A 12,814-nucleotide genomic window follows, 5' to 3' on the forward strand; every position below is an offset into this window, starting at 1 on the left:
TTCTATTTTGCATATTTTATTAAAGCAATTTTAATTTCAGATCTTTAAGTTAACATGATTTTGGAATAGACATCTTATAAAATATTCCTATGCAATTTTTCCACTATAAATTTAGTTTAGTCATTTAATTAAATGGTAAAGTGATTACTAAAATAATTAGTAATTTTGATGTCCTGTAAATATGTGGAAGATGGGTCAGAATCAAGACAATGTTGCACAATTTCTCTATAAATTAATATTTTTAAATTTCAATATTTAGATAAGGCATTCAAAAGAGGAAGAACTTAGTATATAGTATTTTTTAAATGACCCTTAAGTTGATATTCAAGTTATTGGTTATTTCACAGAGTTTTCCTAGAGGATTCTGTTATTAACTGAGATTTCAATATTCCACTTTATTATGTACCCTTGTAAGCTTGATTTCAGTGTCAGGGATGAGATTCGTAACTCAAAATTCATTCTAGTGGATGATGTTCTGCTGGTTTCCAGTCATCATTGGTAGATAAACTGTACATCAGTGAAGACGGTACTCTTTCCTTGGACCGCACCTCTGAAGTGTTTTAATGTCATTGTTAACGTCACGTAATCTTCTTGATGACTTAAAGTTATATTTTCTGTGAAAAAAAATTATGACAGGACAAACAGGACAAAGGAACAGTTTAGAAAGCCGCACCAGTTGATCACCTTCAAGATATCACTTAAAAAAAAATTGTGGAGCAGGCCAGGCCCATCAATATTTGCCAATATCCACTTTGACTGGACCTATAGTGGGACCCAGCTTTCAAGCATTCTGTTAAGTGTCAGATGACTAGCAGCTGGAGACTGCACCCACGATCACAACTGTGGAACAACCCTTTCTAAAAGGGAGAGAAGGTTGCTTCATGCTGCTGCCGTTTGTAAACAATCTCTTTCCAAAATATCCTCTCTTATAAACCTGCATTGTATATCACTTGTTCAGCGTTCTGCGAAGTCGTGCTCTGAGACTTTGAGCGGTTCTGGCTGAAGTCACTGAAATTTTTGCCCATTGCGAATGAATCTGGCTGCAGGCTGTAGGCAAAGTACTGCTGGGGAACCAGGAATCCCTGGCCTTGGTTGAGGTGTCCGGCTTGTAGGCAGCTGGGGGAGCTGTAAGCCGGCGGAGGAGATGGAACCAGACAGCCATGTCCTGGCTCGGACCGGCCGATGGAGAATCGGTGGATGGAGCCGCCCGTTGAGCTGGAACTAGTGGCAGTGCTGGACTGTCTGGAGGGTGTCCTCAGGTTGGTGAAGGTTGGGATCATGGGAATAGTCTCTGTCTGGTGATTCCGCATCGAGAACCGCACGGGCTGCGGGTTTGGTTGTTTGGGTCTGAGGCAGGTGCAACAGTACACTGCCACCAGGGAACCCACGATGATGAAAGCAATAAATATGGAGCCAACAATGAGAAAGGGCACATAGATGGGCTCTGTAGAGAAACAGAGAATAGCACTGAATTAGCAATATGGTCAGATATTGCAAAATGTAATCTACTGGGACACATGTAAATCTCAGTTATATAAAGAGAGATTAAACATGGATTGAATAATTTTATTTTGTAGCCAGGCAAAAAAAAATATTGCTGGAGGAAACAGGTTTAGTCTTAATGAAAGCATCTCTAATATCTTGAGCCCCATTATGTGACTATCAGCTTATTAGAAACATAAAAAACCTACAGCACAATACAGGCCCTTTGGCCCACAAAGTTGGCCAAACATGTCCCTACCTTAGAAATTACTAGGGTTACCTATAGCCCTCTATTTTTCTAAACTCCATGTACCTATCCAGAAGTCTCTTAAAAGACCCTATCATATCCACCTCCACCACCGTTGCTGGCAGCCCATTCCACGCACTCACCGCTCTCTGCGTAAAAACCTTAACCCGACAACTCCTCTGTACCTACAACACCTTAAACCTGTGTCCTCTTGTGGCAACCATTTCAGCCCTGCGAAAAAGCCTCTGACTATCCACACGATCAATGCCTCTCATCATCTTGTACACCTCTATCAGGTCACCTCTCATCCTCATTCGCTCCAAGGAGAAAAGGCCGAGTTCACTTAACCTATTCTCATAAGACATGCTCCCCAATCCAGGCAACATCTTTGTAAATCTCCTCTACACCCTTTCTATGGCTTCCACATCCTTCCTGTAGTGACGCGGCCAGAACTGAGCACCGTACTCCAAGTGGGGTCTGACCAGGGTCCTATATAGCTGCAACATTACCTCTCATCTCTTGAACTTGATCCCTCAGTTGATGAAGGCCAATGCACCGTATGCCTTCTTAACCACAGAGTCAACCTGCGTAGCAGCTTTGAGTGGCCTATGGACACGGACCCCAAGATCCCTCTGATCCTCCATACTGCCAAGAGTCTTACCATTAATACTGTATTCTGCCATCATATTTGACCTATCAAAATGAACCACTTCATATCTGGGTTGAACTCCATCTGCCACTTCTCAGCCCATTTTTGCATCCTATCAATGTCCTGCTGTAACCTCTGACCACCCTCCACACTATCCACAACACCTCCAACCTTTGTGTCATCAGCAAACTTACTAACCCATCCCTCCACTTCCTCATCCAGGTCATTTATAAAAATCACGAAGAATAAGGGACCCAGTACAGATCCCTGAGGCACACCACTGGTGACTGACCTCCACACAGAATATAACCTGTCTACAACCACTCTTTGCCTTCTGTGGGAAAGCCAGTTCTGGATCCACAAAGCAATGTCCCCTTGGATCCCATGCCTCCTTACTTTCTCAATAAGCCTTGCATGGGGTACCCTAACAAATGACTTGCTGAAATCCACATACACTACATCTACTGTTCTATTTTCATCAACATGTTTAGTCACATCCTCAAAAAATTCAGTCAGGCTCCTGAGGCACAAACTGCCATGCTGACTATTCCTAATCATATTATGCCTCTCCAGATGTTCATAAATCCTGCCTCTCAGGATCTTCTCCATCAACTTATCAACCTCTGAAGTAAGACTCACTGGTCTATGATTTCCTGGGCTATCTCTACTCGCTTTCTTGAATAAAGGAACAACATCCGCAACCCTCCAATCCTCTGGAACCTCTCCCGCCCCCATTGATGATACAAAGATCATCACCAGAGGCTCAACAATCTCTTCCCTCACCTCCCACAGTAGTCTGGGGTACATCCTGTCCGGTCCTGGAGACTTATCCAACTTGATGCTTTCCAAAAGCTCCAGCACATCCTCTTTCTTAATATCTATGTGCTCAAGCTTTTCAGTCTGCTGCAAATCATCACTGCAATCACTAAGATCCTTTTCCATAGTGAATATAAAGTATTCACTAAGTACCTCTGCTATTTCCTCCGGTTCCATACACACTATCCCACTGTCACACTTGATTGGTCCTATCCTTTCACATCTTATCCTCTTGCTCTTCACATCCTTGTAGAATGCCTTGGGGTTTTACTTAATCCTGTCCATCAAGGCCTTCTCATGGCCCCTTCTGGCTCTCCTAATTTCATTCTTAAACTCCTTCCTGCTAGCCTTATAATCTTCTAGATCTCTAACATTACCTAGCTCTCTGAACCTTTTGTAAGCTTTTCTTCTTAATTATTAAATAAAACAAATTACTGTTTGCTTGGCTGATTAATACAGATTGTTGCAGAAGTTATGAAGATTTTTTCGTAACTTGCCCGATTTCCTTCTACAACGATAAATTGTGAAATGAGAAAGCGCCCTGCCGCTTTATTATTCTGCTGTGAAACTGCGCCGCAGAGTAAATGACAACGAAATCAGAAACCCATTAACCTCTAATATAAATCATAACTGTCCAGCAGAGTGACACAGCGAACCTACAACGGGCAACCGGGCAATGGAGGAATCGAAACTATTAATCTATCATGCGGTTCCGACGTGACCTGGCCGCCGTCGGTAGCGCACGGTACTTGTTTAGAGAGGGGAAAGTATTCGTGTTAACCAGAGCTTGTAAAGCGTTTGGCACAGCTCGGATCCCCGCTCTCAAACGGCTATCGGCGGGTGGGTTGACGGATTGTAAACTGACACTACCTGATAAACTCGTCAGTGTCTTCTTACAGAGCACAGGAAAATTTCTCCTGCAAAATATCTCAGGCAGCAGTGCGAGGATCGGATTTAGTTGTGACTGAGCAGTAAAGGACTCCAAACTACATTCTATATATTACTCCCGCAAATTAATACAGATAGAAATTGCGTTCTTTCAACAAAATCACCAAAACCTAAAAATGCAGTCGTTTTTTCAATAAATTTAACGTCGATCCTTTATGTACATTGTACAATTAAAAGTTAAAAAGGCGTCGATTAAAATGTCTTTTACAACAAATATTACTTCTACATCGTAATAACTGTCCTGAAAAAAAAATCTGCCTATTTTGCAATTTTGCCGATTTTACTGACATAATAAGGCTAAAGGATTACAAAATGCTTAAAGGTAAAAGTCGAGATGTTTTAAGTGTAAATATTTCTTATTTAAATATGGGTTACAATTTTGGGCAGAAATGTCAGTTTCACGGACGAAAGGAAATAGAAAACTCACATAAAATCGCAAATGATTTGGAAGAAATATTCTTAAAATGATTATTGTGTAATTGCTTTTTAAATTTCAGACAACTAACAAGAATTTCACTAACATCTCCGGATCCAACTTCACACGGAAAAGTTTATTTACCCTCAACCTTCGAACAGGATGATTTTGATCATTGTTTGTTGTCAAGGTAATTTTTTCAAAGCCCTGCATTTCTTCTCCCATTAGAACACTCCTGAAATATTCTAAACACAGCAAAACGAGCGGAAAAAAACTATTCCAATCACAATGTTGAGTGTGAATAAGGATGGGGACGAAATGTCCTTTACAAATGCCGAATAACCACGACAGCAAGTCCACCACCATTCAAAATTTCGACATTTAAATCGATCCGTTTAATATACTGGTGTTTTGAACTAAAATGTCCAATTTGTCACTAAATGATTTTCAAATGGATCGGGCTAATCGTGCCAACTAAACACAGTCTGCACTTTATTCGAGTATCTCTCCGAGCCCTCGCCGGACGGGGGTTGAGACAATGATTTGAACATTTTGGACAGATAATTTAACGAGAAAGGCGGCGTCACTTGAGCAAAGACCCACTGGTTTACTGGAAATAAATTGCCACCCTACATTCCCCTTCTATCCACTGTCGAGGAACGATAGGGTTTGACTGTAGCCTATTTGCTAAGCAAGAGGCCGCCCTGTGTTTGGCGCGGTGAAGGAATTCCTGTGTTAATATCGTGCCGGATATTAGATTTCGGCTGATACCGTGCGCTGGGCGGAGCGGAACTCCATCCATCTGATAGAAAGTTGAGAAAGTTTGAAACTGTCCCGGCGATCCCAAGAGATCCATCAGTGTCACGTTCTGGGGATTGTGGTTGTATCTGATACTAGGAAGAAATGTAAGACGAGCCTGGATCTCTGAGGTTATCAATAGCGAAGCTGTCACACAGACTCTCGTTATCCTGGCTTACCTTTCCCTCCCTTTATAGATGAGGCTAATGCAATTTCATGCTTATCTGATTCACTGAAAATTCACATCTCAAGCTAGCACACCACGTTAATATATTTCCCATCTCCATCTGTAATACAATCCAGCAGAAATTTGTTTAAATTGACACCCGAAGGCTTGCACAGACCTTTACAAAATCTAACGTGGTTCGGCTGAACTTGAATGCCAGTTTGAAAACGAATACTTTATTACATCTCTTTAAGTTATAGGCGGCAGCTGTTAATTAACTAATCAACTAATACGAATAACTAACGAATAAAATGCATTCAAAAGCCCTTGAAATTTTCTGAAAACAAAACTCCAGACAAGTCTCGCCCGCAGAAAACGCGCTCCTCCAATCTCCCCAAGACTGAAAGGTTCTTATACAACGCGTTACAGCCACAACCACCTATATTTCTACGGTTTACAGTCCGGGGAAAGTCCAATAGTGAATCTGTCAAATATGTTTACACCACTCCCCACCAAAGCCAACACTTTCAATAGACACTTTCTCTTAAGCCATAAATAAATTTAGTTAGCATTTCCACTGGTACATGCGTATGTTTGTTAGGGCGATGCCCCTGGTGATTTCGGGCAAACTATAGAAATGAAAACTAAATGAAAACACAACTAAAAATAAACTGATGGTAATTGTTGAAAGGGCGAATTGCACGAACAAAAATTTAACGAAGTGCTGGAAGTGTTGGTGGCGAGGAGCTAATCGATTTTCGTCCATGTGTAATGAAACTGAGGTAGCAGACCGCATGTACGATTTGAGCATCCTAAACCAGAATTGGATTTTGGAGACGGATGGTTTGTACGTAAGTGATAATTTTTTGGTGATTGTGATAAAATACACTGAAAACGAAAGTTATGATTTTACCAGAGCAGATTTGATATGTGGTGGGTTATTTCCTTGATTCGGATGGCCCGGGATAGGGATAGGTGATTCAGTTGCTGTTATCACCAGAAATAAATGCCCCTAATCTGGTAGTATCCGATGGCGCGATATTGTAAACGCAGTTATTTAAAATAACACAACGGTTAACCAACAAACAGCCGCGTCCTTAGCGGGGATGGGGAGGGGGCGGCGAGTCTCCGGGAGTGCCACTTACGTGCCGCCGGGTTGGCGCCGTGCCGCTCCCGGTCGTTGGTGCAGCGGCCCTGGGCCAGCCTAGCCGCCGCCGCCGCGCAGCAATAGCGCAGGGAGCAGGAACCGCAGCAGATGGCCGCGTCTTCGCGGTCGTAGTCCTCCGGGCACTGGAAGCCGTCGTGCCACTTCCCGGCGCCGTCTATCCAGCCGTGGCAGAACTCGCCCTGACCGCTGCAGACGGCCACGCCGCAGGTGAAGAATGCGAGCAGCAGGCATGGCAACACCCCCGTCACCATCCCGACGAGTTGGGCTGACGGGGGTCGGACCCGGATCAGCCTTCCTCCGGCTCTGGTTTCACTTCTGTGCAACTGTTGCACTCAGCATTGTTTCGCACAGATTTTGTTTTTGGAAGTTCTCACCCCACGAGTGCAGAGTTTCATAATAGTCCCCGGTGCTTAAAAAAAAGCTCCAGCAATAAACCAGGTTTTGTTTTCAGTTGGCAGAAGTAGTGTATTTGCCCATATTCCCAGACAATGGGGAGTGGGCGCGCCTTGCCGCTGCCGGCGCAGGGAAATCCGTCTCCCCAGTGCCGGACGCACGGCTCCGGGGAGAGATCCTCCCCAGCCAACGCTCAGGTGACCGACTCAGTTCAGCACAGTGCTGAGCCGACCTGAAGAGAGAGGCATTTGCCTCAGTGCAGTGGAAGGCTCCAGCATCTAAAATAAGTCGCCAGCATTATGCCGCCGTGCATAAAATTATTCGCGGATCTGATTTCTTCCGACGCCTGATGGTGCTTTTGACGCATCGAATTGTCCTCTGCAGCCAGGACATTCAGTTTAACCATTAACCACCTGACAACTGGTTGTAAATGTTCTTCCACTTTTGCCTCGAAAACAAAGTTTGCTTATCTGCGAAGGCAGTGGGAGAAGGGGTGCAGAGAGTCCACAGCATGTCATGACCTCTTCCAGTGCATCGGCCGGGTAGGGGGCGGGAAGCGATGGGTGGCGAGGTCCGCTGCGGGGAAGCCAATCGGAGATCGCGGCGAGCCGCCATGCTGCCCCCATCAGGGGGCGTGCGACTAGGTGGCAACTTGTTTGCAGGTGTGACTGTCGTTTTCGCCCAGATGGGAATTTCCGAAAGATTTCCTACGTTCACGTCCAAGATCTTAAGAAAAAGCCATCAGTGTTTCTCTCAATAAGTCATGGGGTTGTACATTACAGAAATTAGCTCTTCGCCCCACCACATGTCTGTGCCAACATTCAAGTATAAAGATCTTAAATGTCTGATTTATTTGTCGCCTATACATGGAAACACTGGAACGTACAGTGAAATGGGGCTTTGGTATCAACAATCAATGCAGTCTGGGGGCAGCCCACAAGTTCTTCCAGCACAACATACTATGCCACAGCTTACTAAGCCTAACCCATCCACCCTAGTAAAGTGGGAGGAAACCAGAGCCCCTGGAGAAAACCCACGTGGTCACAGAGAAAACATACAAACTCCTTACGGACAGCAGTGGGAACTGAGCCCCAGTAGCTGGTATGGTAAAGCATTTCGCTAACCACTACTCTACCATGCCACCCTGCTGGAATATGGGGAGAAAACCAGAGCACTCAGAGAAAATCCACATTGTCAAGGGAGAACATACAAACTCCTTACAGACAGTGGCAGTAATTCATACCTGCTGCATTAGATCTGTAATCTGACATGACAGTCTATGGCCTCCTCTCCTGCCGCGATGAGGCCACATTCAGTTTGGAGGAGTAACACCTTATATTCCATCCGGGTAGCCTCCAAACTGAAGGCATGAACATCGATGTCTCGAACTAATGGTAATTGCTCCCCTACCCAACATTCGCCATTCCTATTTTCCTTTCTTACCTGCTCATCACTTCCCTCTGGTGCTCCTCTCCTTTCCCTTTCTTCCATGGTCTTCTTCTGTTTTCTATTAGATTTCTTCTTCTCCAGATCTTTATCTCTTACACCAATCAACTTCCCAGCTCTTGACTTCATCCCAGTCCTTGCTCCCAGTTTCACCAAACACCTGCCACCTTATACTTCTTCCTCCCCTCCCTCACCTTCTAACTTCTCATCTTTTTTCTCCATTCCTCATGAAGGGTCTCTGTCTGAAACACTGACTGTTTACTCTTTGCCATCGACGCTGCCTGACCTGCTGCGTTCCTCCAGCATTTTGTGTCTGTCGCTTGAATTTCCAGCATCTGCAGATTTGCTCTTGTTTCTGTAATCTTCTTATTACTTTTTCTATTTAATTGCCTCCTAAAGATAGTGTTTGTATCTGATTGCACCACCTCCTTTGGCTGCAAGTTCCAGATATCAGCTTCAGTGTAAAACACTTCCCCTTCACCTTCATTTTTATCTCCTCCTTCTCATCGTAAACACATGCCCTTTTGTTTTTTGATAGCCTTACGATATGAAAAATTATTCTGAATAGCTGCCCTATCTTTGCCTCTTATAATTCAATATACCTCAATCAATCATTCCTCCACCTTCTTCACTCAAAGGAAAACAAGCCTAGCTTACCAAATCCCTCACCATAACTGAAGTCTACCAACCCAGGCAACAAATTCTGCTCTCTATAGTGCAGCCACATCCTTCCTATAGTGTAAAGACTGTACTGCACACAGTACTCCAAGTTTGGCCCAATTAGTGTTTTACGAAATGATAATGTAATATTCTGGTTTTTTTCTATGTTATATGTTCTGCCCATTGAGAGCAAGCATGCTAAATCCATACTTCATCCTGTCTATCTGTTTTGCTATCTTTAAGGGAATGGTGGACTTGAACCATAAGGTCCCTCAGTTTATTAATAATCCTTAGCACCTGACCATTTATTATATATATCCTTTTACCTGTGTAACTTCCCTAACTACGTATATCACTTTGCACCTGTTGGGTTTAAATTCCATTTGCCCACACTAACCAACTTTCCTTTGATCCATATCCTACTGTGGCCTGAGACAACATTCCTCGTTATCCACGACATCATCAATTTCTGGTCATTAGCAAACGTATTAATTGTACTTCCTACGTTCACATCCAAGTTGTTAATGCATCACAAGCAACAAGGGTTCCAACACCAATCTCTCCAGTGTACCATGGGTCACATTGTTATTCATGCCACAGCACATTTCTGCTGGTTGATTTCGGGTAAATATGAAATCTGTGTAGATACTATAGTCTATGGCAGTAAAACCTCTAAAAAGCTTATTGGACAGAGTTTCAGTTGAGCAGGGAGATATCAAGAGAACATAAGATTGATAAGAAAGGATGATTACTAAAAGTGGAGTGAGAGAGAAAACTATTTCCGCCCTTTGTAGAGAAGAACGATGGACTTTGGAACTCATGGGCGCTCACTTGTATCAACAAGTATCCATAAATTGTGTATTCATAAACTAGCAACAGCATGTAGGTGCATTGTATCTGTCAATTAAATATTTGGATATCTTCTACATATTGTCTGGTAGTAAGTTAAACGTACAGATACTTCCTGTGTTATTTTTTAATTGTTCAGACTATGGTTCTAAGTGTTGGGTCACTCATATACTGTATGAGAACAGCAGAAGTTTTTGCCTGGTAATTCAAATGTCATACTGCTTCTCTGATGCTAGTCACTAGTGTATAACAATTTCATTGACAAACCTCGTGATTAGTACAGAAAATCGTTGAGATACTCAGCAAATCAGGCAGCAGCTACAGGGAGGGAAAAAGAAACAAGCTAAGGTCATTGGTCTTAACTCACTTCTACTGTCCGTTCAGATGTTTGATTCGACGACAAATTAGTAACATGAGGGAAACCAGCCTTAGTAATAACATCAGATAAAAATCTACCTCACTGGGATCCCCTTTAAGTCTGACAGGATACAACAAAATAACTTGTGGATCAAGCAGCAGCTGTTTGGTGGGCGGGGGGGGGGGGGGGTGATTGAAGTTGTTGATTATTTCAGAGCCAAACTTTGCATCAGAACTGAGTATGGTAACCAGGATATGGAGGGGGAGAGGTGGGGAGTGGTGAGACGGGGCCAGTAGATGGACTGAGGATGGGTGAAAGATAATAGACAGATCAGGTAGGGAAGAGGGAGGGTTGGAGTTGGGAGGTAAGAGCCAGGGGGATAGTAGGTGGTGACCGGAAAAAAAGAGGCAGATGGATCCAGGAGTGGGGAAGAGTGGAAACAGCTGCTAGAGGGTGATGTGGGAACATCAAGGCCACTGGAAGATGGGAATGGGTCCATGAGTGAAGAGGTAGAGTTCAAAATAGTGCAAACAGAAAACAAAATAGTGAGGGAGTGTTGATGGGTTCATGGACCATTCAGAAATCTGATGGTGGAGGGAAAGAAGATGTTCCTAAAACATTGAGTGTGTGTCTTCAGGCTTCTGCACGCCCTCCCAGTAAAGGAGTAAAGGGGGGATGCCGTGGATGGTGAGGGTCCCTAATAATGGATGCTGCGTTCTTGATACACCACTTTTTGGAAGATGTCTTCGAGGGTGGCTGATGCCATGATGGAGTTATCTGTGGATAAACCAGGTAGAAGAAAGGGGAGGTCGAGTGGGTGAAATGATGCATAATAGATTTTTTTAAAAATTAAAATTGGATAGATATACGGACAGGAAAGGAATGGAGGGTTATGGGCTGAGTGCAGGTCAGTGGGACTAGGTGTTCCACATGGACTAGATGGCCGAGATGGCCTGTTTCCGTGCTGTAATTGTTATATAGCTAGATGAGAACCAGGAGGGTGAGGGGTTTGAAAATGGCTGATGGGGACTATAAGGGAGCAGAAAATAGATAAAAATTGGAGGAATGGAGTTAGATTGAAGGAAGAGGGAGTCACAGGAGAAAACCCGAGGGAAGGGTTATTTGAAATTGGAGAACTCAAATGTTCTTGCTGTTCGGTTGTACACTACCCAGGCAGAATATAAGGTGTTCAAAGTTAAAAGTATAGTTTATTATCAGAGTACATACATGTCACCACATACAACCCTGAGATTCTTTTCTGCAAGCATACTTAACAAATCTATAGAACAGTAATTGTAAACAGGATCTGTAAACTGTAAACATCAGGAACTGGAAACTGTAAACAAATTGTGCAAATGTAGTTAATAAATAAACAACAAGCATGAAATAACAAGATAAAAGTGTTGTTCCCTTAGTTTGAAGTGTGAAATAACAAGATAAAAGTGTAGTTCCCTTAGTTTCTCACACACACAATGGAAAGACAGAGGTCAGATGGGGCAATTAGGGAGAGGGAATGGGTTGAAATGGCATGCAACTGGGAGCTCGGGATGGCTGTAAAGGACAAAGTGCTGGTGCACTGTAAATGGGGCACCTACACTCATGCTCACGTACAACAAGATACTCAAGAGAAAATCTGCAGATGCTGGAAATCCAAAGCAACACACACAAAATGCTGGAGGAACTCAGCAGGTCAGGCAGCATGTAGGAAAAGAGTAAACAGTGGACATTTTGGGCTGAGACCCCTTACTACTACTCAGCTGCCGTGAAAATCTACCTCTGCTCAAAGGTTTGAACACATCACAGCCACTCCTATGTAAAAGGAAACTCTGTAGGTGACATCCAGATGACAATCATAGACTCCATGATCCATGCTGTAAGCCCCTTATTTCAGTTCCAATTTTATTCTCTTAGTAATTGGATCACAACTCACCTCATTGGATTTAGACCTAGAGGTCACAGATCTAAAGAGGTAAATCATTTAGGAATAAGACATGTATCACTTTTGCCATTCAGAATTTTTGGACTTCTCTACCTCAGAAGATTGTAGAGGCTCAATCACTATTTGCAGTCAAAACAACAGATTTTGGAATATAAGGAAAAGGGATATGGGGATTGGGAATGAAATCAGTGTTTGACATAGAAGACCAACCATGATTTGTTGAATGGCAGAAGTTGATTGAAGGGCTATGCTGCCTATTCCTATTCTCATTCCTTATATTCCTATAAAAACATGTTCTTATGTAACCTCATCTCAAACACTTCACATTTATTATCTGGACAGAATTAAAGGCTTTACTGCTAGCAAACATCAACTATTTAGTTGCCATTACTATAGATTTTAACAATGGGTATTTTACCAACAGTAAATTCACTGCCTGGACAGAGGTGCAGGTAATGCATTTACTGTTTAAAAAAACAC

General features: G+C 43.1%; 1 protein-coding gene across 1 annotated transcript; it reads right to left on the reverse strand.

Annotated features, from left to right (window-relative positions):
* Positions 1-7,591, reverse strand: shisa3 (shisa family member 3). The gene is made up of 2 exons (XM_073064745.1): positions 6,667-7,591; positions 1-1,444 (listed from the first exon to the last, which is right to left on the reverse strand). The coding sequence occupies exons 1-2, from the start codon at positions 6,938-6,940 to the stop codon at positions 927-929; spliced, it is 792 nt and encodes a 263-aa protein (XP_072920846.1). The 5' UTR covers positions 6,941-7,591; the 3' UTR covers positions 1-926.
* Between the last annotated feature and the right edge of the window lie 5,223 nt (positions 7,592-12,814).

The sequence above is a fragment of the Hemitrygon akajei genome, chromosome 13 (genome assembly GCF_048418815.1).
Source record: "Hemitrygon akajei chromosome 13, sHemAka1.3, whole genome shotgun sequence".
Lineage (NCBI taxonomy): Eukaryota > Metazoa > Chordata > Chondrichthyes > Myliobatiformes > Dasyatidae > Hemitrygon > Hemitrygon akajei.

Excerpts from the sequence above, each read along its gene's own strand:
- shisa3 (XM_073064745.1), bottom strand. The coding sequence starts at position 6,940 with ATGGTGACGGGGGTGTTGCCATGCCTGCTGCTCGCATTCTTCACCTGC. Across the intron at positions 1,445-6,666 it reads CGGCGCCAACCCGGCGGCAC|AGCCCATCTATGTGCCCTTT; the intron begins GTAAGTGGCACT and ends GTTTCTCTACAG.